General features: G+C 36.1%; 1 protein-coding gene across 2 annotated transcripts in view; it reads left to right on the forward strand.

The window, feature by feature from the left end:
- Nucleotides 1-27,748, forward strand: part of Cped1 (cadherin like and PC-esterase domain containing 1) — a 252,245-nt gene that overhangs the window by 43,371 nt on the left and 181,126 nt on the right. For both annotated transcript variants that reach the window (XM_090333210.1, XM_090333211.1), the window contains exons 4-5: nucleotides 7,196-7,302; nucleotides 17,500-17,575. In XM_090333210.1, coding sequence (XP_090189336.1) covers nucleotides 7,196-7,302; nucleotides 17,500-17,575 — 183 coding nt within the window. The remainder of the gene's footprint in view (nucleotides 1-7,195; nucleotides 7,303-17,499; nucleotides 17,576-27,748) is intronic.

Genomic DNA, 27,748 nt, shown 5'->3' on the forward strand with positions numbered 1-27,748 from the left:
ATTTCTTCACCAAAGGGGAATTTTTTATTTTGCAAATTTTAAGGATGTTACTTTGTTGAAGTCATGTGAGGACTGATTTTTAATTCTCAAAATTAAAATTTCTAGAACTTTAGGAGCTCAAAATTCTTCAGAATAATAGTCCCCATGATGTTTTTCCACTTCCCGAAGGCAGAAGGACAGACATCTGTCAGTAGGAGAAGGCCCCAACCCTTGTGTGTATTTAGAAGATTAAGGACAGAATGGTTTGGGATTTTTATTATGAGACACAACGTTTTCATCACCATCTCTGGAAGGATGTGGCATCAGAGCAAATATCCATAGCCCGATATTTGGAAAAGCGAACAAGATTTAGCAAGAATTTGTGGTAATATTGTATATTTCATTGAGGACCTCAAGGTTCTGTATCTACCACTCTCCTAAAGTTAATTCTGGCAGTTGAAATCATAAACCTACTAAATATTGACTTATATCTACTTCAGTCAGTGTTACATACAATAAAGTAAAGGTTTCTTGTTTACAAAGATCAGCCATGAATAAAATTAGTTATGGTTACTATGTTATTATTCTGTAGATAAACCACATTAAGAATACAGAATAAGTCAATGTTTCATGCAACCTGAAAGATTTAAGACAAGATACAGACATTAACAATGGCTAATTTATACCTAAGATATTCTGTGGTAGAATCTACCACAGTCTCTATTTTATAACCAATAAGTTACGGGCAAACTATGAAAAAAAGAAGGTAGTACTATGGTAAAGGATGGATACAAAAAAAGCAAGATCTTGCTATTTAGCAAGTTTTTATGGTTTGGTTGTGAAAAGAAGGACAATAGAGAAGATAGTGAACACGTGAAATAGTTTATATACTATAGAGGAGTATCATGAATTATTTAAAATTAAACATCTTGGGCCTAGAAATTTGTACAGTGGTGAACACTTATCTAGTGTGCATAAGGCCCAGAATTCAATTCCCAACATGTTAAAAAGAATAGGTCCACCGAGAAGCAAACTAAGCATCTTAGATACTTTACCTTGAAAAAAGTAGAAGATATTCTAGTTATATCACTATGAAATATGAGCGTGTACTATTGTAAATGAGTAAATTAGATTTTACTCTGGTAAACATTTTATTTTATTTATTTATTTTTGCCAGTCCTGGGCCTTGAACTCAGGGCCTGAGCACTGTCCTTGGGCTTTCTCAAGGCTAGTGCTCTACCACTTGAGCCACTGCCATTTCTGGCTTTTTTCTATGTATGTGGTACAGAAGAATTGAACCAGGGTCTTTGTGCATGCTAGGCAAGCAGTAGGCTAAACTCCCGGACCTGGTAAATACTTTAGAATTTTCAAATCTATATCTTATAAATCTGTCCTGCTTTAATTAAAAATGTAAGAGTTCATAAAAAGGTTTTTTTTAATGTAAATCAGTTAACATCAGCATTTATAGTTATAATTTATTTAAACACAATGAAGAGTCTGTTTATTTTGTCCATGTTTCCTTCACTTTTATCTTTGCTTATTAAGAACCAAAATATTTTCTAATGTTCTTCTGTGAACACTAGTGTTTTCCAGTCTTCTTCCATTTTTATTTTATTTTATTATCAGGGTGCTGTACAGAGGGGTTACAGTTCCATGCATCAGGTAGTGGGTACATTACTTTGTGAACATTGTTATCCCTTCCCATGTTTTTCTCCCATTTCCTTGCACCCCCTCCCACTCATCTTGTTTTCCCTTTCCTTCCCTATTTCAAATAAACCAATAAACATATAGATATAGATATAATATACCAGGTGTACTCTTTCATTTTTAATGCAGTATGATTAATAATTAGCCAGTGTGTGTGTTTTGTGTGTGAGTGTGTGGTGTGTGTGTAAGAGTGGATGCAGGTTGAAATCAGGAAATAACTCATTATTTATCTGTTATATTCAGTTTTTTGCTCATTTATACATTTAACAAACAATGTAGCCAATATTCTTAATTCTTGCCATTGTCATGGATACTAAGACTAACAATGAATGAAAATACTCTTAGGGAGCTACCATAAAAATGAGGAAAGAGAGATAATAAGCAGTTAGATAAGAAACTCATAATCTATCAGATGGTACTACAATCTGTGGAGAAAAATGAAGTAGAAATAGACTTATCATGTTTGATTTTCATATAATGTATCAATGTTCCTTGAGCATAAACAGTATTTCTATGAGTGATGATAATTTGACAGCTGTGATTTCAGTTGTCTGCTTCCTCTGGATTAAATTACTGGTCCTGCAAACCTTATCAATGAGGAAGGTTTTTTATGAGCCAGGAAAGAATTGTTTGCTTTACCTGGCCACTTGCCCATGGAAGATAAATATTTTAAGGGAAGCCTGAAGTCCTTAAGGCAGATACTGAAATAAATAAATACTTAAAACAATTCTTACTTTTAACACTAAAATATTAGCTACTTTCTGAGAACACTTAGAGGATGTAACTCGATAGTCAATGTCACATGATAACTGAAGGAATAAATAAAACCCTTACCTCTTCTGCAAAAATTTAAGGTCTTGTGTTTATCAGAACAAAAGCACTATGGAAATGCTTCTACCAGTGATTAGTGAAATCAGGAGTTTATTTTGTCCAGTGAAGAACCTGGAGAAGGTTCATTTTTTCCTAATTTTGAGATGGAGATGGGACACAAGCTGTTTCCCAGAATTGTGCCCTGTGATTTTTTTTTTTGTTTAAGACCTCGGCTAGTCTAATCATGGTGCTTTAATTTCTTTGTGGTAGGAAAAGAAATAATATTAACTACCTAACCAAAATGTCTACGGAAGTTTTAGGGATTTTTGTTGTGTCAAACAGACGTGGAAAGCAAGTGAGATATAATTTCTGAATGCATGTGAAGTTGAGTATAGCTCCTATTACAATCACACACTGATAATGTGCTGGGGCATTGTTGCTGTGTGAAGATGTAAGGTTACATAAGTTGCTCCTGCTCTGGTCATTCCATCTACCCTCAAAGTGTACAAAGGAGCAGTAAATGAAAAAAAATGAAAGCTAGATAAATTCACTCCATTTCCTCAACTTGCACATAGAATCATTATTTCTACCCAACAGAATCGTTGGAAGCATTTCATAAATCAGCAGCTATAATGTCTTAAGCACTGTACTTCTCTGTTGCCCCTGTGTGTTGAAGGGATAATGATGTCAAGAACATGGCCTCTAAACCTAGTATTTGAAATTCTTTCCCACCATTAGCTAGACGTATGACCAGCTGGGTGACTGAGGCCAAATTATTCATTTTTTCTGAACCTTCACAATCAGAGCAATCATATTCAGTACAGTACTGTGTACAGCATACGACTTAACACACTTTGTGTAATGCCTTGCACCATTTAAGTACTCAAGAATTACTAGCTCTTGATATTGTTCTTACTATTATTACTTCTTTAGTTACTGTGGTTTTAGGTCCCTGATCCAGAGTTTGAAAGAGGAAAGCTAAATCACAATTTTTTCCTTTTTAATAAACTACAAAAGCTTGAGGAGCTACCACCCAGATTGGCCAATTGGTCTACTGTGCCTGTTTGTTCCCAAACACAAATTTGACTTTTCAGCTCTTATCAACTCAGTGTTCATTTTCTAGAGACAGAGAAAGGTACTGAGAAAGACATCAAAAATAATATTTGCCACTGTACCTAGGTTGAAATGAATTTCTGTGAACTTGTGAAAGAGCATGTCACATCTAGATATCAAAGGTGTTCAGATGTCTCTCTGTGGCCAATTGATCAAATACTAGTTTGCGTGAAACCATCACTAATAACAACAGATGCTGGAGGGGATGTGGCCAGGAGGGATCACTACTACACTGCTGGTGGGAGTGCAAACTCATTCAACCACTATGGAAAGCAGTTTGGCAGTTCCTCAAAAGACTAAACATAGAACTCCCCTATGACCCAGCAATTCCACTACTTGGCATTTACCCAACCGTCCAGAAACAAGGGCATACTAAATCCACTAGCACAACGATGTTCATTGCAGCACTATTTACCATAGCAAACATATGGAACCAACCCAGATGTCCCTCAGTTGATGAGTAGATCAACAGGATGTGGTATTTATACACAATGGAATTCTATGCTGCTGTCAGAAAGAATGACATCTCCCCATTTGTTAGGAAATGGAAAGACTTAGAAAAAATCATATTAAGTGAAGTAAGCCAGACTCAAAGGAACATAAGCTCAATGGTTTCCCTCATTTTCCATAATCAGTAGAAACCTTGGACTCTTCTAGCAGACATTTGCAATAGAGCAAAACCTAGTTAGTTAAGGCCATATAGAATGATGCTAAATGAAAGGACCTCTAGGATATAGAAACAAAAGCCATATAATGAGTGATTGTTGTCCTCAATGTACTATGTTATCTCTCATCTCTTTTGCTATCCCTTGGTTATCTCATATTGTTACATTATTTCACTTTGTTATCTGATATATTGGATATATTTGTATTTGGTTATTTGAAATTGGATAGGTAAGGGGGGAAAACAAGATGAGGGTGGGGGTGGAGGGAGGGAAATGGGGACCAAGACATGAGAAAAGGTATCAATGTATGTGAAGTAATGCACCTTCCATCTGGCGAATGTAATGTAACCCTTCTATTAATTACAATAAAAATATATGGAAAAAAACACCAAAGAAAAGAAAAAAACAAATTTATTTAACAAGTAGTCCTAATTAATTTAAAGCTAAGGCAAGGAATATTAATTTACCAATTAACCAGTCCTGGAAGTTGACCCGTATTATGCGCACTGTCTGAGGCTATTTGCTATTGCTGAAGGCAAAGATGAAGCAGCTTTAGGCCACGTTTAGGTCTGGCTTCAGAGGTTTGCTGCCTTGCACACTGTAGACTCTGCTTCCATGAATAGACCAGATTTAACCCATCTAAGGGTTGAACTTGCCGGTGTACATCTTTGCTGTAGAGCCCAAGCACCACTTGCTAACTGCTCATGCTATCCAGTAGTGGATTGTATACACACACCCTCCATTGTATATTAGTTTATAAGTTTGTTGAGGTATAAATGTATGTTTCAAGTGAATTTAGATGGGTTTGAATCTAGATGTAACTTACTGAGTGAATGCGCTTTGTTAGCTACCTGGTGTCTACTTAGCAAAATAGCTTTTTGGTTTCTTCAATTGATTTTGAGAACATAGCATTTCTTATAAAACAATTTTTTTCTTAAAAAATTAAAAGAAGAGATGATGGAGGGAGTTGACTTCTGAGATAGAAATGCAAAAAGTGAAAAGACTTACTGAGTTGTTATCTAGTCAATAGAGATGTGGGGTGGCGGTAGAATTCACTGCTGTTTTGAGGGAAAACAATGATCATATTAGGACCAGAATTGCAAGAATTAGTGAAGAAGCATATAAAGCGATCTTTTGAAATTTCAGTCTCACTTTACTTCAAGATGAAATTTGTGGGCTGCAGAATATATTTGAATTATTAATTTCCAACATAGAGCATGGATTGAAATTTTTTGAGAGTTGAAGGGTCACGCTTTGGGATGCTAAGAAACTGTGGGATGCTTTGGAATCTTCCCTAAATTCACAACAGTGTGTTACGCTCCTTGGATTGCTGAAGACAGTCATTGTCACTTCTTTTTCTTTTCTTTCTGTTTTCGTTTATAAAAAAATTCTAGTCCAGAGTTTTCTCACTGTAGTTTCTTAATAAATTAAGTGCTTTGAAATATTGAAACAGGTCTTTTAGTTTTGAATATTTATGACTTAAATATACATTTCTTACTGTCAACTCTAGAAATTGTGTTTGTGTGCCATCCACAGTGAGGGTGACATGCCTTAGAGGAATAGAAATATGCTCTGTTTATGAGACCCAAACAATGCAGTCCTTAATTTGAAAATCCTTCTCACTTTGCATTTTCTTATCTTCTTAAGATGTTTAGGTAGGAATCTTATGACAGGAAGTTTCTTTTAGGGTTTTTGTATTTCCTGAGTTTGAGAAAGCACATAGAATAACAATAGTCTTTATGTTTTCATTTGGATCTAAATCAAAATCTTTGGGCTGAAAATACCCACTGCACATTGTAAATAAAGGATTGGAATCATAATAGTGAATTTGGTTGGTTGGAAGTGCTCTTCAGTTAGGAGGACTGGCACAGGCTTTATCTTTCTAGTGTAAAGCTGGACTGCTGCTATATTAGTGGGATTTCACTCTTCCCAAATCATTTGCTCTCTCTTTACTTGCCATTTGGAAATGTTGGGCTATCTCCCAGGATCTTGGGGCTCAACAAGCAGAAAAGTTCTACAGAAAGAGCTTCACTTCAGTTGTCTGGATCCTTCTGTCTGAAAGCTCTCACTTCTAACAAAAATACGGTTGAGGGCCGGGAGTTTGGCCTAGTGGTAGAGTGCTTGCCTGGCATGTACGAAGACCAGGGTTTAATTCCTCTGTACCACATGCATAGAAAAAAAGCTGAAAGTAGTGCTGAGGCTCAAGTGGTAGAGCGCTATACTTGAGAAAGTCCAAGGACAGTGCTCAATCCCTGAGATCAAGCCCCTGGGCAAAAAAAAAAAAAAAATACAGTTGAATATAGACGAATTCATAGGGTATGTTTCATTGAAAATTACTTGATTGATGGAGAGTAAACTTTATTCCTAATTGTCATAGATTGCTTTTCCTTATCAATTTATTTATAAGGAGTATTCATACCACTTCAATAGGGAACTCTTCTGAAAATTTTGAAAAGAGAGGGATTGGAGAAGCTAATTATTTACTAAGCTTTTTAGAAGCTACTTAGTTACTTTATGAGATCAACAATGAAATCCAACATAGTTACATGAAGGAGCATTTGACTCAAATGATCAATAAAGAGGCAATTTATAAACAATTGTTTTACAATTGGATCTCCATATTAAATGGGAAAACATTTTCAAAGTTCACTCTTTTATTATGTTCCCCCAATATACTCATTTTGGGGTCATTATTTTTATATCATTGGTAAAATTTAAAATTGGAGTATATTTGTTTCCTTTATAAGGGAATAAATCCATTCCCTAACAGAGATTCATTATTCTGTCAACTAATATTTTTGAAGCAACAGCTATGTGCCTTCTGAGATTATTTTGGCCAGTTACCATTTTTATTCTAAGGCATTAAAAGATGTCTTTAAAGTGTTTCATGAAAATGTTTTTCATTACTATTTTGCTACTAGGTGATTTGAGTTCCTGGGACTTGCTCATTTGCCTGCCTTCTAGGACAACTGATGCAAAATCCTGCATATCCAACGAGGACCTATGCCAATTATCCCCACATCAGAAGGTAAATGCTCCCAAACATGCACAGCTCTACTCACCCTATGAATGTTAACAGTGGTAATTTTTGGTCCCTATTTTCTTATAAAAAATCTTTAAAAATTATAATTTTGAGAAAAGTTCCAACTAGTCATGAGTATTCATCTGTTTTCTGTCCTTGTAACAAAATACCTGGGAAAGTCCAACTTATAAGCAGCAAATACTCTGACTTACAGTTTCAGAGATTTCAGATTATGATCATTTTATTGCCTTTGGGCCTGTGACAAAGCAAAACATTATTGCAACGACTGTATGAAACAAAAGGGGGGGCCAGTGTATCAATATCCTTTTCAAGAAGACTACTCCAGGGATCCACTTTCCTCCTTCTAGGCTAAGCCTCGTAAATATTCCATCATTTCAAAATAGTGCTTCAGATTGGCATTCAAGCCTGTAGCAAGTGAAACTTAGGGGGAATGTAGAAGAGTTAAAATCATAGCACCACGTTATATAATTTATCAGAAAAGGATGAGCCTTTTTGTTTGCTAAGACATTCCAGCTTTATCTGCTCTCATTACTGTAGTTTTACTCAGTGGACTTCCAATTTTTTATTATGGCTTCTATAGTCTATGCAGTATGGCTTACCATGAGCTTCTTATTCATTCAAAGTAGCAAAGCCTTTTGATTTCCTACATTGTTGTTTTGACTTTTTGAAACCTTTTAACTTTAACATTGGCCTTTAGCATTTATATGTGTCTATATAATGGGAACTTCTGTAAATGCTTTTAGAAAAATTAAGTTGAAAAATTACCTATAGCTTAATATTCTAATCACTAGGCTAGATAATTTGCATAGTTTTCATACTTATATCAAGCCTGTGAGGAAAGTACCAAAGTCAAGGTAATTTTCAAGGTTTTAGTTGGAGCTTGGGTAGCCTCCCCTGAATACTCAGCGTTTTCACAACATCAAACTAGATAAAGCATTCTAGTTCTAATTAGATTCCCTTGGCTTTTGGTCTAAGTACATGTATATGGGTTTCTGTCATCTTTGGCCATTCCTTATCAATATTGTTTGTTTGGCACTGAAGATCAAACACAGAACATCTTGTATGCTAGATAATTACTCTACTACAGTACTCTAATCCTGTCTTCTCCTTTCTTTCATGTTTTTCATTGCCCATTTCTTAAATTCCTATATTTCTTAACACCATAACTGAAAATTTTAAACATTGTAGCTGAGAATATCTGAATCTACATCTAAATTACCTTGCACATTCTGAGGTTTGGGGCTTATGTGTGCATGGATACCTCTTCCTGGATGTCTCATAGATATCTCAAGCTCAGCTAACTCATTGTTAGATCATTGTTTTCTCCTGTAAATTTGCTCTGCTTCTGCATTAGATGGTCTACTGAGCTTCTGTTCTGCTGGTCAAAATCATGATCCACCTCTGTCATCTCCTAAGCTCAAAATCTGCCTTTAATTCCAAGCCTTTCCTTTCCATTGTCTTCTATATTCAATGCCAATGAAGGAATTTAACACCATAAAACTCCTAAAATCACTTATGTTTACTATGTTTATTGTGATTAGACAATCAGCACTTTAATAGGCTATTGACAAATCTTCCTTATTTTTTCTAAAACAAATACTTTACTATAAAGTCCATTTTCCCCTGAATTCTGATTATCAAAAGGGTTATGTATAATCCTGAGATCCTCTTTTTTTTTTTGCCAGTCCTGGGCTTGAGCTCTGGGCCTGAGCACTGTCCTTGGGCTTTCTCAAGGCTAGAGCTCTACCACTTTGAGCCTCAGCACCACTTCCAGCTTTTTTCTATGTATGTGGTACCGAGGAATCGAACCTGGGTCTTCGTGCATGCTAGGCAAGCACTCTACCACTAGGCCAAACTCCCGGCCCTCCTGAGATCCTCTTATTATTGTGCTTAAAATATCAGATAGCTTCTCATCAACATACAGTCCATCGGACAGAATGTGCCTAAACATTCAGGAAAAAGTAGATACCATATTCAAATGCCCAAACTGAGGGGAAACTAACAATAGAACAGTAAAATGGATTAATAAAAGAAAACTGTCCATGGGGGAAGCCAAAGACCAACAATATTCTTGTATTTCCCCACTCTAGGTTTTAAGATAGCTAAGTAGAAGGAATGAAGTAGCCAGAATTTAATGAGATCTGGTTTCAAGAAAGACACATAGATAGAGAGAAGGTGTAAACTGGAGAGAACATTGATAAGTTGCAGGACTATGGAGAGGGAGCGTTGGAGATAACTACCAAACTTTCCTTCCTCCTTCTGCCTTCCATTGGTCCATGAATAGTCCAAGGGAAAGAGCTAATATGATGCCACCATAATAGTCAGCTTCCTGGGGACAGAATGGGAAGGAGGCATTTGAAATTATTTAGCAGTCTTAACTGTTGAAAGTTCTCTGTGGATAGTTCTCACCAAGTACTACCCTTGTCTTACTTCCTTCTGCTTGGATATAGCACTGCAAGTGATTCTAAAGGGATAGATAAATACCAGTGCTGCTTTCACTCACATACCATAAGTATTATAGTCTTGACAGGATGAATGGGCCATTCTTCAATATCCACCTCAGTCATTTTTCACAGAAAATTTGTGTCCAAATCATGGGTGTTTCTAAATGTCATTTGATGCTCACAGTAAAGAATTATGAGGCCCACACGTCAATAGTACCAAAATTGAGAACCCTTGATTTTATTCTGTTGGCCTTACGTGAGTGCTTAGATCTTTGGGAACTCCGTGGCTTTTTTCCTCCTAAATAGTCTTGTAATTCCTCATGCTAGTCTTAAATGTTAGAGGCATTATACTATTTATCCTTTATCTTGGCACTTAGAGGCATTATACTATTTACCCTTTATCTTGGCACTTACAAAAGGATACCAGGCATAACCAGCTAATAAGGTAAAATGAGATCACATTGACATTAGATTTGACATTTATGAGGTAATTCGGGTCTTCCACAGAACCTATTTTCCCAGAGGCATCTACCACATTGCTAGAAATAGAATTTTCCATGTGTTGTGTCAGACTTAGTCTGGGACACGATACCAAAGGCACGTGAGAAATGCTCCATACTGGTCCTGATGCTCTGGTGGTAGATATAGTCTGTGTCCAGGTGTCATTTACAGCTACTGAATCTCCCAAGTCTCTGAAGTGCTTGCTGTCCATCAGTTCTATCTGAATTGGACTCAGATAGGAACAGGGAGAATAGCCCTTTACCCAAATTGATTCTTTGTTTTCTAGAACCCAAAACAAATTGTTTAGAACTTGAACATCCCAAAGTCACCCATGAAAAAATGTTTCCTTTAATTTTTATATCATTCTGTCCCTAAGACATTCATAGTAAACTCTTGCACAATTCTGGTCACCTGAAGGACTTTGGTCATGTTTAGTCTTTGTAGCCTGCAGTGTTTTTTTTTTTTTTTTTTTCTAAAACAACAAAAAAAAGGCACCAGCTTCTGGAAAGTCTCCAAGAGATTGTAACTATAATAATGAGTTTACTCCAAGTTTAGTATCTTATAAACCATGGTACGTTTATCAAAACTAAGAAATAAATGTTGGTGTAAACTATTCACTAAATTTTAGACATTATTTGGATTTCATATTTTAAAAAGTATTCATTTTTTACTCTAGTATGATTTCTCTTTGTGTCAGATCTCTGATGATTCCTTAGTTCTTCCTTGTCTTTTATTACTCTGGTATGTTGGAAGAATATTGGTTAGGCAGTTTGTTTTTCTCATGATATTATGGAAAGAATACTATAGAAACTTAAAGAAAGCATGTAATGTCTGTTTCAATGCTGGTGAGTATTCATAATTATTTCCTAGATTATGAATATTCTGTTTCTCCATAAACTTTTCTCCACTCATTTTTATACCATAGATCTGGCCCAAACTAATTGTCCTGCACTTCTAATAGCTTCCTTCATTCCTTCTACAATTATTAATTGGACTTATTCTGTTAATATTTCTATCAACTTGGTATGTGTGAGCTCCTTTCATTTAAAAATGAAGCTTCATTTGAGAGACTGATTATCTTGAGGATTACTTTTACAAGTTCGGCCTAAATCGTTTATCAGGGTAAAGGTCACAGAAACCCTGAGATAGGTTCCCTTCTGAACATCTGAGTAATTGATTACCAGATTTATCAACTCAGTGATTTTATTTATGTGGACATTTATTTACTTATCTAGACTTCTACTATTTCTACAGTATTCTTAAATATATATTTCCATAACTATTTTATTATCTTATATTGTTTTAAGCACAGAATATACCAATTCACAATAAAGACAAACATCCATACTCTTGCTGATCTTAAAGTAGATTAAAGTTATGTAAACTTTTGTTACCTGATATATCGGATATATTTGTATTTGGTTATTTGAAATTGGATAGGGAAGGGGGGAAAACAAGATGAAGGGTGGGGGTGGGGGGGAGGGAAATGGGGATCAAGACATGTGAAAGAGTATCAATGTATGTGAATTAATACACCTCCTATCTGGCAAATATCATGTAACCCTTCTATTAATTACAATAAAAATATGAAAAAAATAAAGTTATGTAAACTAAAGCATAGATAAGAGCATAGAGAAGTTAAAATGTTATTAAGGCCTTACAGCTAAGAAATAAGACAATCAGAACTCATACTGAGGTAACTTGCCCTCACATTTCTATTTTCTCAGTCATGTCAGTAGAATCTTTCAAAATAATTATTTAGGCACTGAACATATAACCTAACTTAATAAATATTCGTAAAGAATACAGAAATTCTCAGTGATACATGTAGATAACTATCATTTTGGAAGTGAATAATTTGAAGCTTTATGAGCCATGACTCATTTATGTATACATCATAAATATTCAAAACAGAATTTTCTTTGAACTTATTGAGGATATTGCATAATTGCCAATGACTTTGAAATGAACAAGGCAAGAGTAACTGCTCATATTAGAATTACTAATCGCTTTGTAATTTTAGTGCTGAATGAAAGTAATCATAAGATCTGTAATAGAAAATGTGTGGTCAGGAGTCTCTAGTCAGGAGGATAGGGATAAGAATTTAAACCTGCATTGACCTTGTATGTTGCTGAGAGTGAAGTAAATTCTGCTATTTGAAGTGGCACTAAGTTTAGTAACTGGGGTACTATCTCATCTCAGTCAGGTACCAGTATTTCAAATATAGAGATTTGTTTCTAGCTTTAAATATTTGTAGGATTAGCAGTCTCTGTTTTTAGTACTTGGAGCACTGAGAACTAATGAAATAACTTATTTAAAGCACAGCAGGGCATTTTTAGGTGACTTGGTTGGAGTGATAATTGTCTATAAAAGAGGAGAGAAAAGACTGCTTTGGTTAGCTGACACTCCTAGTTTCTTGTTATTTCTTTCCCTGCTGATGACGTTGAAGAGTTTTTAGTGGAGTTCTGAATTTTTATAAAATAAAAGGCATGAAAAATCTCTACAGACACATCATGTGTCTGTGACATGCATCATGTGACATGTGGGCCACCCTCCATCTTTGAAGGACTAGAAGACAATTATCCCTGGCCAAGTTGTTATACTGCATAAAGTAATTCTGACTCAAAGATCTATGCTCCTTAACAAGGTTTAAGCTTTTTTTTTTTTAAAATTTATAAACACTTAACAAATTCATGTGAAGAACATATTTTTGCTTTCACTAATGAAGTGTCTCCAAAAAGAGAAGGTTTTTACTTTTGCTTTTGATACATTTTATAGAACAATCTGTGAGCAGATTATCACAGATTATGTTTGTAGAAACTTTGGTGAGACCAAATTCGATTAACACATTCATTCTCCTCTAGATTGTATCTCTTAGAAATGTGATAGGGATGAAGCTTTCTAATCCTTTCTAAAGGTTTGATACTGAGTAATCTACATACAAATCGTATGTGTTTATACCAAAAGCTTTTAAACTTAATATAAGATTGATGTTAGCCAGGCATGGTGGATTACACCTGTAATCCTAGCTACTCAGGAGGCTGAGATGTGAGGATCAAGGTTCAAAGCCAGACCAGCACTAAAGACTGTGATACTCATCTCCAGTTAACCACTAGAAAATGGGAAGTGGCGCTGTGGTTTCAAGGGCTAGGGTAGTAACCTTGAGCTGAAGAACTCAGGGACAACTCCCAGGCCCAGGGGTAGGGCAGTAGTCTTGAGCTGAAGAGCTCAAAGACAGTGCCCAGGCCCACAGTCCAAGCCCCATGACCAAAAAAAAAAAAAAAACCCCAAAACCCCAGAAACCCAAAAGATTGATGTTTATTAAAGATGGTTACTTAATGAATAATATATATGAAAATATGTTCATCAAATGTAGCAAATATACCATTCCCCTGAACAATGTTGATTCTGTAAAAGATCATACTTTGAGTAGACACAAGGTAAATATGCTCTCTGTATATCTTCTGCTCAATTTTGCTGTAATTCAAACTACGTTTAACAAAGTAAAGGCTATCAAGCTGGTAATGAAGCCGCAGTCAAGTGTTAGAGTGCTCGTAATGAGCAAAAAAAAAAGCCTCATAGACAGCACTCAGGCTCTGAGTTCAAAGCCCTAGATTGGCAGTAAATGATAATAAATAAATAAATAGGCTATTAAAATGTTAAAGCAGAAATAAACACTACACAAAAATCTGGATTTTACTTGTTAATGATACAAATATGTTTTGTGGTATGCATGAAACAAAAGGCACTACAATAGAGCATCTTTAGGTCTAACAAATTGTGTAATACAGTTGATTCACAACAGCTGAATGACTTTTGAAACTTGAATATTTCACCTCTGTGCTGCACTGCTCATTTTGACTGCTTAGTTTGGTGGTCAGTTCATGCCTGAATGGAGGTAATCTTTCTGGTATGACATATCACCATTAGATAGCTCATCTTCAATTTTGTGACTTCTAAAGTCACTGACTACAGAAGAGAATGTGAGTAAACATCTTTGGGTGGCAGTCAAGAAAATGGAAGGCAGAAGGGTAGATCTGTTTTCCTTGGCTTGGCTTTGATTTTTTTTCTTTTTCAACCTTCTACAATTGATCTTGAGTCCATTCATCTGAACGACACCTCACATGAAAATTCATTTCTGCGCCATGACTCCGTAGCCTACCCTTTAAATTTTTTTTATTGTTATATTTGCCAAATAGAATGTGCATTACTTCTCACATGTTGATACCCCTTCTCATTTTTTGTGCCCATTTCCTCCCCTCACTCCTCCCAATAATCTTGTTTTCCTCCCTTCCCATTTCTATTTCAAATAAACAAATAAATATATATATATATATATATACAATATGTCAGGTAACAAAGTCAGGTACAGTAACAATATGAGATTAACCAAAGGGCAACAAAAAAGAAGAGAAATAACATAGTACATTAAGAACAACAATCATGGACCAGGAGTTTGGCCTAGTGGTTAAAGTGCTTTCCTAGCATGCATGAAGACCCGGGTTCGATTCCTCGGTACCACATACATAGAAAAAAACCAGAAGTGGTGCTGAGGCTCAAGTGGTAGAGCTCTAGCCTTGAGAAAGTCCAAGGACAGTGCTCAGGCCCTGAGCTCAAGCCCAGGACTGGCAAAAAAAAAAAAAAAAAAAAAAAGAACAACAATCACACAAGAACATTAAGAACAACAATCACACAAGATAAAGCTCTTGGTGATCCTTTCATTTAGCCTCATCCTATATGACGATATGTGCCTAGGTTTTGAGCTCTTGTAATTCTCTGCTTAGGAGAGCCCTAGGTTTGTACTAATTATTACCAGTGAGGGAAACCATTGAGCTTATGTTCCTTTGGGTCTGGCTTACTACACTTAATACGATTTTTTCCAAGTCTTTCCATTTCCTAACAAATGGAGCGATGACATTCTTTCTGATGGCAGCGTAGAATTCCATTGAATAATTACCACATCTTGTTGATCCAATCATCTACTGAGGGGCATCTGTGTTGGTTCCATATCTTCTCAGTAGCCTACCCTTCTATTAGGAAGTTGTGCTAGCTGTCCACTGTCTGTTCAAACAGATTATCTCCATTACTTGTTCTGGCCCATTCAATCAGTTAAATCCAGTGTACCAGTGTTTTGGTTCTCTTTAGTTTGTGCAGCTCCTGTAGCATCTCCTGTGGCAGCACTTTTGCCAGAACCCTTTAGAAGTTGCCTGCAATGTACATGAGCACGTTTCTGACCTTCAGTGCTCAGTATCTAATGCTAGTTTGCTGTTTGGATCCTTCTATTGTTAAAGATTATGTGAAGTCACTAAGCAATTCAGTGACTTTTGTTTTCTGGAGAAAATAATGCAATTTTACTGGATTTTGAAAATTTCCACCATCCTATTGAAAAAATTACTCTCTGTGTTAGCTTAAGAAAATGAAAATCATCTCTATGGTGGTCTCTCTATACTTCCTCAATGCTCTGCTTTTGGAAGAATTTGAAATTGAAGAGTCAGGACTTTATATGAAAATGCTTATTTTTCTTCATTTTGTCTCTGAACTTTTTCATTTAAAACTTGACGCCTATGAACAACCCTCAGACCCAGAGTATACTACTACAGTGATGGTCTTCTATCATTTCTCTGTGCAGAGAACCTGAGTGAGTGAGGCTCTGGCAGTTGTATACACTCAACAAAACATAGTAGTTATCCAGTAGCGGTGCTTGCGCATAAAAGTTCAAATATGGTCTTGCTTATAAGGCCTATGCTAAAATGTGTCTTCTTTTAGCTATCTTTGGAAAGTTTTCTGAGTAAGTGAATAGGGTTAATGCCCCTACAAATGTTGGAGGAGATTTAATTAATGCACTATGTCACATCACTTCAGTTGAACCTTTTCTTTAAAGGTACAACCAATTAAAGAACAGATAAAACCCTAGAAAAACTGTAAGACAGAGACTAAAGGTTCAAAATGTTTGTTTTTGAAATAAAGAAATTAGAAAAAAATCAAAGTATACTCAAGTTCTGATTCTATCAAGTATAAAATTGGGACTACAACCATGTGTCTGGTTATCTGGTTATCTCCTCCCCCCACCCCCACCCCAACAACACAGCTGAGTTCTTTTTTTTTTTTTGTGGGTCATGGAGTTGAACTCAGCCTGAGTATGTCCCTGAGCTCTTCAGCTCAAGGCTACTGCCCTACCCCTGGGCTTGGGCGTTGTCCCTGAGCTCTTCAGCTCAAGGATACCACCCTACCCTTGAGCCAAGCCCCAGAGGTTGTTGGAGATAAGCGTCTCAGGCCCTTTTGTGCCCCGGCTGACTTTGAAACTTGATCCTCAGATCTCAGCCTCCTGAGCAGCTAGTATTATAGGTGTGAGCCACCATGCCCAGCGAGCTTAGTTCTTTATACCCAGTCAAATTGACAGGGTCCAGTGGATAAACAAATGCTTTATTAGAATAGAGTGGATTAACTAGAAAGTAAATTAATAATGTCTATAAATGAATCTGATTTTCAAGTAAACTTAGATAGGTCTTTTTTTGTGGATTTGACAGAGTCTGCCCCATTGGGCTTCAGATGGGAATTTCAGTGATGATATTGATTTATCAATACTATAAATTCACATGAACAAGATAATTAGATTTGATTGTATCACTTCTTTAAAAAATCTGCTTTTGATTTTATTACCTCTCTAGAGTTTTCTAAGAAAAAAATTGGCCAAAAGAGTTTTACTATAATTGGCTTTTATGTTTGGAAGTAAATACCTTTGAGTGTGAGGAATAAATATGAAAATTTGAAATATTTTGCCACTGAATTAATATTGAGAGGTAACCAAGGGCCTTTGGAACTTTGAGATTTAGTTGGCTTTGATGTATATTTAGTAATATTTTTTAGACTTGTAATTCTGTAGCTATTTATGTAACTCTATTTGCCACAGGTTTTTCCCTTTATATCTAGTAAATGTGGATTTATTATCCATATGGATTTATTACCTATAGTTGGGATTTTCATGTCTAGTAAATATAAAAGATTTTCAAAAACATTCCTAAATGTTTTAAAGATTTCTAAACACAGATTTTGCTTTGCTGTTAAATAAGCCATTTTATTGTGGTGAATTTGAGTAGAGTGGTAGAGCCATGAAGGCTGGGTTTGGATGGTGTAGTCAGAGCTTCCCTTTTCCATGAGTTTTCTTTTGGTTGGCATTGCTTCACTATTTGTTAATGTCTAACTCAATAAAATTTTTCTTCTCATTTTTTATTTGCAGGTAAATGTCTTGCCAGATATACAGCATCAGCTTTGCAGAAAGGAAGGACTATGTCAATTAATCAAAAAATTTCCAGGTAATCTTTAGTTTTCTGCTTCTTCTTCTTCTGATGTCTCCCATTTTTTATTAAAAGAGTTTATTAATACTGCTTTTTTACATCATATTTCAAATGTCAAGTTTAACAAACAAGTATTTAAGAATGGAATTTCTATATGCAATTACTGGCACATAAATTTAAGAAAAAATTAAAATTAAGCTGTCTTTGTATGCCATGGATACAGTTGATCTATATATCAATATGTGTATAGGATCATAGACTTATATGTCTGTCTATGCAGTTATATTTATATCTTCAGGTTCATATCAATGACCTTGAGTACCTGAATATTGAGTCATTGCTCTTGTACTGTTCGAATCTAATATCCACATATCAAGGAGACCATGCGACTTTTGTTCTTTGGTCTTGATTTACCTCACTCAACATGATTTGCTCTAGCTTCATCCACTTCCCAGTGAAAGTCATTATTTTATCTTGTTTGTTGGCTATGTAGAATTCCGTTGTACGTACATACCACACTTTTTGTATCCATTCTTCTGTAGTGGGGTATCTGGGTTGTTTCCATTGCTTGGCTATTGTGAATAGTGCATTGATGAACATGGCTGTGCAGGTGTCCTTATATCATCCTGGGTTATGATTCTCAGGGTAGATGCCCCGAGTGGTATGTCTAGGTCATAGGGAAGGTATATTTTTAGTTTTTTCAAGAACTTCCAAGCTGCCTTCCAGAGTGTCTGTACTAGTTTACATTCCCACAAGCAGGGCAATAGGGTTCCACTTTCTCCACATCCCCGCCTGCATTTGTTGTCTGAGTTCAGAATATTGGGAATTCTGATTGGGGTAAAGTTGTATCTTAGGGTTGTTTTTATTTGCAGTTCTTTTATGACCATGAATGATGACCATGGATGATGAGCATTTTCTCATATGTTCCTTTTATCATTTTTAGCTCTTCCTCTGATAAGTCTCTCTTTAGCCCCCTTGTTCATTTAGCGATTGGTTTGTTGGGTTTGGGGAGGGGATTGGTTTCTTAAGTTCCCTGTAGATATTGGATATTAAGCCTTTGTTTGATGTATTCTTGGAAAATACCTTTTCCCAGCATGTTGGCTGTCATTCTACCTTAGGAGTTATGTCTTTGTGCAGAAATTTTTTATGTTTAAGTAGTCCCATTTGTCAAATCTCTCTCCAATCTGTTGTGACCCTGTGACTCTGTTGAAGAAGTTTTTGCTTGTACCTATGACGTCCAGTGTCTCTCCTACACTGTCTTGTAGCATTTTCATACTTTCAGGTCTGATATTGTAGTTTGCTTCTTTATACAAATGTAGGCCCTACATGAGTTTCTTTAAAAGACACTAGCTAATAATGTCTCAGAATAGCTTCCTGGTTTACCAGACATACTGGCACAAATCTTTCATAGATTCGGGATTTATCCATAGGAAGGTTTTACTATAGGTAATAAGGGTCTAAAAGTGATATTTAAAAAAAATTACCTTTTGTTTTGCTAACTTGCATTTTGTATTTCCTTTTCTGTTTGTCTTTTGAAATATTGTCTTATTTTCAAGTAATTATTTTCATAGTTTCTAGTTATATAAATTTTAAAATTAAAAGAATGTTTATAATTAAATATTTCCAATCCTAGCATTTGTTACAGTTTTCAGACATCCTCTCAATTTGTTTATAGGCTTAAGACATGATACTGAATGAGTAAATTCTCTGCCTTGGGTATATTAGGAATTTGGGATGCAAATTACTATCTATCTAGTTCCTATATAACTTCCCATAGTAGAAAAATATATCAGAAAATATTTGAGCCTGCAGAGATAAAATTAACTCTCATAGATAAAATTAGAGTCAACTTTAAAACTCATTAGTGGAAAATTTATCAAATTTCTTGTTTTCTCCTAGAAAGTATTTTAGTACATAACTAAGCTTTAAGTATCTTTATCCTTAATTCTATTTGTCCTTAAGTTAATAGTTGTCCTAATAGATTCAGAAAAGTCGACATGTTAACATATTGACTTTTCTATGGGGTTTTTGCTTCCAAACAAAACATAAACCTAATTGCCATGAGCTACTCCAATTTCTGAAGTCTTTCTCCATCACTGACAAGAAATGAAAAAGCAATAGATTAGAAATTCTACTTCCAATCTGATGTGCTTTTAAATACACTATTTAAATACACTATCATTATTTTATAATGATATTTTATAATAAAATATAGCCAATTATATAAGCCAATATTCTGTAACTTCTAGATATTTTATTTCATAAAAAGCAATAATTTTATGCAAAGTAACTAAAATAACTATATTAATACGAAATTATAGACAGATGCCAGTGACTCACGCCTGTCATCCTAACTACTCAGCATGGTTTGAAGCCACTCCAGGCAGAAGAGCCTATGAGACTCTTACCTCCAATTAGTCATAAAAACGTAGAAATAGACATGTGGTACAAGTAGTAGAGCTCTAGTTTTGAGCATAAAAGCTCAGGGATAGTTTCAGAGAGTACCTAGCACCTTATAGCTCAGAAGCATCATCAGTCCATCATACAGAGAAAGAGTCTGAATGCAGCTTTTTTCCCCCCATTTCCAAATCTATAAAAGTACCAGTGGCAGCCAGACATAATGCTGAGTTTCTCATAATGTTGACCCTTTTCCCCCTTAGAGATTTGATGTCCCAAGCTTAATTTTTACAGAAGGCAAAGACAAGGAGGCTAAGGCCAGAGGGATGATCATACTGTGAATTTGGATATGACCCATGCAAGTGAAGTGGGACAATTCTGACCAAAAATAGAAGAGTAATTGAATATACTAATGCTAACACAGTCTGTTCCACTCATGACCAACAGTGTGTACCTGACCTTAGACTTGTGAGTCAAATGGAAGGCACACATCCATGGAAACTTCTCTGGCTAGCAGAAATATTTATTTTTATCTTGCCATTTAATGCTTTGTCTTTCGGGAAAAAAGTTGTTTCGTCATATGTAGTTGGTTCAAACTTGGCATTTATGATTTTGGTTGCTTATTATTTTTTTAAATAACGGATTGCCTTCCCATATTTGAACTACAACTACAAAACAAAACATACAAGGACTATTTTACTTGGGTAGGGAGTTGTTGTTTTTATTCTTTTTACTGCAACACCACCATCCAAGCAATTTTGGTTAGGAGTGTGCCAAATTTTTGGCCATAACTCATTCTTTCCAGTAGTTTTATCATAATTCTGAGCACTGGCTTTCATGTGAAGTTTGAAATGTACTAAGATTTGTACTTGAAGATAAGACAGTGAGCATTGTAAGATCTATGCCCTAGTTTTTAAAGTAATAATATCATTTTACAGAGAAAATAGAAATATAGCATGAAATTTAACACATTTTATTGTATCTAACTAAGATGAAACCACTATTTTCTAGGTCTTTATTAACAAATACAAAGTATATCATTAAGATAACACAATAGAAGTTATTGTTAAACACTAAGCAAAAATAATTAAGTTATCTGTAGTGGTAGTCCTGATTGATTTAATATTTCATTTCTAATATTACAAGTAAAGAACGAAGCTTGGTGTTCTGTGTTCTCAAATTCTGATCATTTTTCTTATGTGCTTTTTTTGGGGGGGGGACTTCTTAATGCATCCCTTAATGCATCTCTCACTCCCCAAACTCTCACCTTCTGTGCCACACACAATTAATATTCCTTGTGCAAAACATCCCTCCCCCAAATAAAGCTCTTGGCTATTTAATATGGCTGACTTCAACAAGGTGATAGCAAGAAGTAAGCTGATGGAACTAATGCAGACTAAATTATACCCTTATGGTAGTCCTAAGCCTCTTAGATATATTTGCATTTTAGAAAATAAGTTTGCAAACCTAATGAATTTCTAATTGGTAGAATTTCTGTAAGTACATTCAAATTTTCTTTCAGTTCTACAGCAAGGCACCCATCCTCAAAGCTTACTAACCTATCCAGTTTTCTCCCTCTCTACCCTGCCCCGACTAAGTCTAAGTCTATGCTCTTATAGTCTCCCCTCTTATTTTCTTCGCTTCACATAAAAAGTCCACTCTTCTTATTGTAACCAAAAGGATCTTATGTTTACATTTATTTTTTCTAGACATTGTTGAAACAAAGATCTTGTGCTTATGAGGATTTTACCACTTGAATCATATGTCTAGGCCTTTGGTTTGTATTTTTGTTTGTGAGATAGGGTTTTGTTGACCTGGTGTAGGTTGTCACAAAGCTGTGATTCTCCTGCCTGTGTATTCCTAAGTAAGTGGGGTTGTAGGTGCTTTGCTTATGGCTATCATTTCCAAAATAAGTAAAACAAATATATTAGATGTGCTCACAGAAGTCTATCTAGTGACTGAAACAGCAAGGTCTAGGTAAGCCGCTCTTTGACTGATGATCTGATTCGATCCAGGGATAGATTTTATCTAGAACAAATTATTTATTTGGGTTCTAAGATGTAAGAGTTGAATATATGGAAAAAGATAGGCTGCTGGAGCAGGAGTGTGACCTAGTCGTAGTGTGCTTGCCTCATATGTACGAAGCCCTGGGTTCAATTCCCCAAACCACATGCACAAAAAAGCTGGAAGTGGTGCTGGGGCTCAAGTGGCAGAGAGCTAGCCTGAGCAAACAGTGTCCAAGAACAGTGCCCAGGCCTTGAGTTCAAGCCCCAGTACTGACAAAGGAAAAAAAAAAGATAAAGTCATATCCAGAAGCTACACTAAAACATAGACCTGAGTACAGTTGTATTAGTTACAATGTAAGAAACCTGAAGGAATTTCCTCACACTTCCCATTACTATACAAGTCAATAACTATGTGATCTCATCCCACATTTCTGTTTCCATACTTCTCACTTTCACATTTCTACAAGTTCTGTTAATTATTGTCTTTTCCATACAACAGAACTTTGCTAAACCAAGAATGAAGCTGGGTTTTCCATTAACACTGAAATTACAACGTTAGCAGGGATTTTCAGCATATCTTTGTCATCTTTTCTTGTCATCTACAAATGTTTGAGTCATCATATTCAATAAGGAAATTACCACGAGTTAACTTCTTTCATTCCAAATCTCCTATCATCCCTGTTTTTTTTTAATTTAATTTTATTGCCAGGGGGGTTGCAGTTACATATGTAAAACAGTAGATACATTTCTTGTGGAATGTTGTTACTACCTCCCATATTTTTGTTTTGTTTTGCTTTCTGGTTATGGGGCTTGTACTCAAGGCCTGGACACTGTTCCTGACCTTTTCCTGCTCAAGGTTACAGCTCTACCACTGAGCAGTTCCACTTTCACTTTTCTGATGGTTGGAGATGAGCCTCTTGGAATTTCCTGTCCAGGCTAGCTTTGAACCACAACTCTCAGAACTGGCAGATCCTAAGTAGCTAGTAGTACAAGCATGAGCCACCAACACCTGGCTAGTCCTATGAATCTTGATGTGCACATAGGTGATGCTTTCATCATCCTAGCCAGATATCATCACATCCATCACCATTGCCAGAAGCACTGGTTGCAGCCCCTGAACTAGCCTATCCCAATTACAATCTAAAATACTTATGAAAGCACATACCATTTAAATGACTCTAATTAAAGGAATCAGTGAAAAATATGCATTTGAAGGCACATAGAATTCTTGATGCTTGAGTTTAGCACAAATAAAAAAGATTTACTCCTCTGTGATCAGGAGATATTTCACAAGAAATTCTAAAAGTGTGTGTTGATAGTCTAAATTTGCTTTGTAAAAGAATGTCTCCCCAGAGTTTTATCTACTCATCACCAGTTGGAACAGACAAATTAGTCACCAGGAAATATAGAATTCATTTCTCTTTCAGTCATAAACTTGAGAGAAAGCAAATGTCAAGGCATTTTCATTTTAAAACAGAAAAGTATAAAGAAGAAAATAAATGTCTCATTGACCTAGGGAAAGTTACTGGGGACTATTTTGTGCACATTTTTTTGTATCAAAAATTCAAATTGCTGGTTCTTTAGACACTGATTCAAGACTGACTCAGGAATGAAGTCTACCTAATAAAAGGAGATACATTTAAACTCTCTCCTTCACACCACAATTTTACCTAATTAAAGACTCCAGGGTGTGTTGTTTACCTCCCTGCAACAATTCAGCTTCCCTAAAGATATAACTTTATTTTATTTCCTACAGGTCAAGCCAGTGCAGAATCAAGCCACTACTATGTAATAGTTATTCTAATGATTTTGGGATGTTAGACATTAGCTGTATTTGAAAGGTCTAATGAAGGTGGTCTGAGTTGTAGAAGGGAAGCCCTGTCAGTCATGACAAGATATTGTGAAAGCTCAGATTAATCTACTCATTTGCTTGCTGTGAACTTCTTGTTGAGTTGATAGTATGGAGCAGAATGCTGAAGCAAGAGAAGCAGTGAACTGTTTCAGTCCTTCCTGTTACACTATCTGTTTATAACAAGAAGTCATTTATTTCTATGGAAGGGAGAAAGCAATAAATTTCATGATAGAGTAGTAACTCCTGGATGAATTCTGGTCCTCAAAAATCTGATCACCTCATTGTTATGAAAAAGAGTGACTGAGCCAGTTCTCCTATTGCTGGTTGATCCTCATGCATTTAGAATGGAAATGTAGGACTAAGTCTCGAAGGCAGGCTCATATTTCAACGCAAACATCTTCAAATATTTCTTCATCATTTCTTTTAAGGAGAAAAGCTAAGTGTAGACTGCCAGAGGAAGGAGCAGGAAGACAAAAGGGAGAGGTTGCTCTCTTTACTTATCCAGTGATGTTGCAGTACTTATAGATTTGCTCTCCAGGCAGTTTCTTCATCTTAATGGTTCTGTATTGAGGCCAGAGGACACAAATCTACCACTTTCTGATGAGTATTGAGTTTTAGTTTCTTTTATGGATCTTGTGAAAGAAAGTGAGGATGTGTGAGATACAGCTTGCAAATCGAAATCAGAAAGAATGAACATCGATCTAGATTGCAGTAGATACAGGCTGATATATTTTTTCTTAAGCTCTACCAGCTGTGGGCAATGGGCAGCCTATGGGTGTATAAAGCTTGCAAAATCATTTGGCACATGAACAGAAAGACAAGTGTGCTTGTTGGCTGTTGTGTGGCAGTATGCCTATACTGATCATTTTGTATGGACTGCAAATGGTGTTATAATATCCAAATTCCAATCACCTTTGCCCTGCACATGCACACACACACACACACACACACACACACACACACACACACATAAATACACACACACACATTATACCCAGAAGTTTCTTATAGAAAGAAACCTAATTGTTTAGTATATGTTAGGATCTTCCCTTCTTCATTCTTCCCTTTGTTCTTTCTTTTCTCCCTCATGGTAGCCTTTACAGATACTTTCTCTTTAAATACACTTAAATAAAACGAATTCTTTTTTTTTTGTAGATCATGACAACAAAATGTGATTTCTTCTCTCTGCACTCACTGCCTGTTACTTTTACTAACACTGATTTGGTCCATAGAATTTAATATATAGTCATGTATCTACTATTTCATGGAAAACTTTGTTATTTCCATTTCTCTAACTGTTCAGCTTTTTATCCATATCATATAGGCCTAGACCGCAATTAAAATATATGCAACCTAGAAAATTGTCTAGACTATTGTCATTTATATGTGTGAAACCCAACTCAATTAAACATGAGCAAACAGGAATTCATGGTTAACTAGTAAAAGTATCACCAAGTTTAACTGATTTTAGGGGCAAACTCAAAAATGGTCTTTGTCTCTCAGTATCTTTTTTTGCATGGGTCACTCTCTACCCTTTTATCTCTCCACTCAAGTTCTCTCTCTATATTGTCCTCTTTTTTTCTTTCTTTCTTTCTGCAGAGAGGTTTTCTCCATAATACAGGGACGATTGCTGTCAATTATTCCCAGTTCAGAAACCCCATCAGATGCAGGGGGAGACTCCTCTGCAAAATGAGAGATCATCTCAGGCTGCCAGTGCACTCTAGTCAACTACTATCAGGAGAATTGCTTCAGTTAGGGGTTGGGTTGAGAATATTCTCACATTTAGTGTGATAGTTTACAGGGACTGTTCTAACAAAGTACCATAGACTTGGGAAGGGGGTGCTTAAACATCCCCTTTCAGTGCCTCTAGACCAAAAGTACAAGATGATGGTGTCAGCTGGCATGGTCATTCTTGAGGTCTTTCTCCTTGACTTGACAGTATTTGCCTTTTTGCTATGATCTTATTGGCCTTTCTATCTGTATTACACCTTCTTGTCATCAGACCTTTTTCTGTGTCATCATACCTATTAGATTAGGGCCTACTCTAGTGATTTCTTTTAATTGCCTCTTTTAATGTCTTATTTTCAGAAGTAGCCACATTCACAAGTAGTATTCAAGTTTTATTATATCACTTTGTGGGTCACTTTCCAGTTACTAACAGCCACAAATGGGGAGAGTTGTCGGAGGCAGTGTGATTGGGAGTTTCACTCAAACCATGTGGAGAAGGAGAAAGATCCTCAAGAAAAAAAATATGATTTGACAGACGAAATACAACAGACCTGTATTACATGCTTAACAAATATTTATTGATATAGTTATAAGATTCTTTAGCTAGAACTACCTTTATCCTCCAAAATGCTTTTTTTTTTTGCCAGTCCTGGGCTTGAGCTCAGGGCCTGAGCACTGTCCTTGGACTTTCTCAAGGCTAGAGCTCTACCACTTGAGCCTCAGCACCACTTCTGGCTTTTTTCTATGCATGTGGTACCGAGGAATCGAACCCGGGTCTTCATGCATGCTAGGCAAGCACTTTAACCACTAGGCCAAATTCCCGGCCCCCCAAAATGCTTTTAAAATATGGGAACATTAACATTATTTCTGTCTGAAGCACTAAGATCTCTGGCTCTGGTTTCCGGCTACTGAGGGGCCTATCTTTTCTGTGTGGTGGTATGGTAGGGTTATTTGCTACCTTCAACCCCACACAGACAAGCTGATAAAGCAATGCCTACTACTTCTGCCTTCTCCTAGATATAACCTTCATCTCCAAAGGAAATACTTCTACCCAGACTCATAAAACATTGGTGAGAATTTCAGACATAATCAAAGGAAATGTTCAATTGTTCAATGAGCTGGGCACCCACACAGCCTGACCTACACATAAAACTCAGCTCGGCCAGGAAATCATAAGCTTCTAAATTAACTCATCACAGAATCATCAAATGTAGATTTTTGAGAAAGTGATAGTATATCCTTGCTTTTTGTTTTCCATTGAAAATGAGAAAGAAATATCTGCTGTTCACTGTAACCTGTTAGAGGGAAACCAATAAATCTTTTCCTCGTTTGACACACATACACTGCAACTGTGGTATTTTCCCCAAATAAATTCTTCCTGAGTCACTGAACATGTGACAGAAGAGGAGTTAATCTGAAATCTTGATAAGATGCCTGAAAAATGTTGTTTGCTTCAAAATAGATAACGTTCTTACAGCAGTGACTTACGTTTTTATTTTATTTTACCATGGACTCCCTATGGAGATTACAGAACTAGATCACAAAAGGTTTAGAATAGATCAGGATCTGGGATTTAGATGGTGGATGGTAAAAATTCCTTCTGAGATCTTTCTGCTTTGGCAGTATACCCAAATCATGTCAAAGAGGACTCCACTATACCATGGCTTCAATTCTTCTGTTTTGTGCATTTTAAAATCTATTCACTTATCCCTACATGAAAACACACAGATGCACACACAAAACCTTAGATACAATTTAGTTTGGGGAGCTATGGAGTATTGAACTCTAAATCAATCACTTTATCTGCCTCCAGCTGGTAAAGGAAAATACTGAACAACAAGAAAAAATATTACAAGGGCCAAGAGCATAGCCTAGGGGCAGAGTGCTCACCTAGTGTGCACAAAGCCCCTGGGTTCAATTCCTCAGTACCACATACACAGAAAAAGCTGGAAGTGGTGCTGTGGCTCAAATGACAGAACACTAGCCTTCAGCAAAAGTGTCCAAGGACAGTGCCCAGGCCCTGAGTTCAAGGCCCACGATTGGCCAAAAAAAAACCCCAAAACCCAAAAACCAAAACCAAACCAAAACAAAAGAAAAAATTACAAGTACTGGTTGTAAAAGAAAAACAATCCAAGGAAGTCTTGAGTGTTCAAGGCTTTCTTCTTTTATTTTCACGAACATCCATGACAATATACCAACATTTGATTT

This window comes from Megascapheus bottae, chromosome 5 (assembly GCF_031878675.1).
Source record: "Megascapheus bottae isolate mThoBot1 chromosome 5, mThoBot2.hap1, whole genome shotgun sequence".
Taxonomy (NCBI): domain Eukaryota; kingdom Metazoa; phylum Chordata; class Mammalia; order Rodentia; family Geomyidae; genus Megascapheus; species Megascapheus bottae.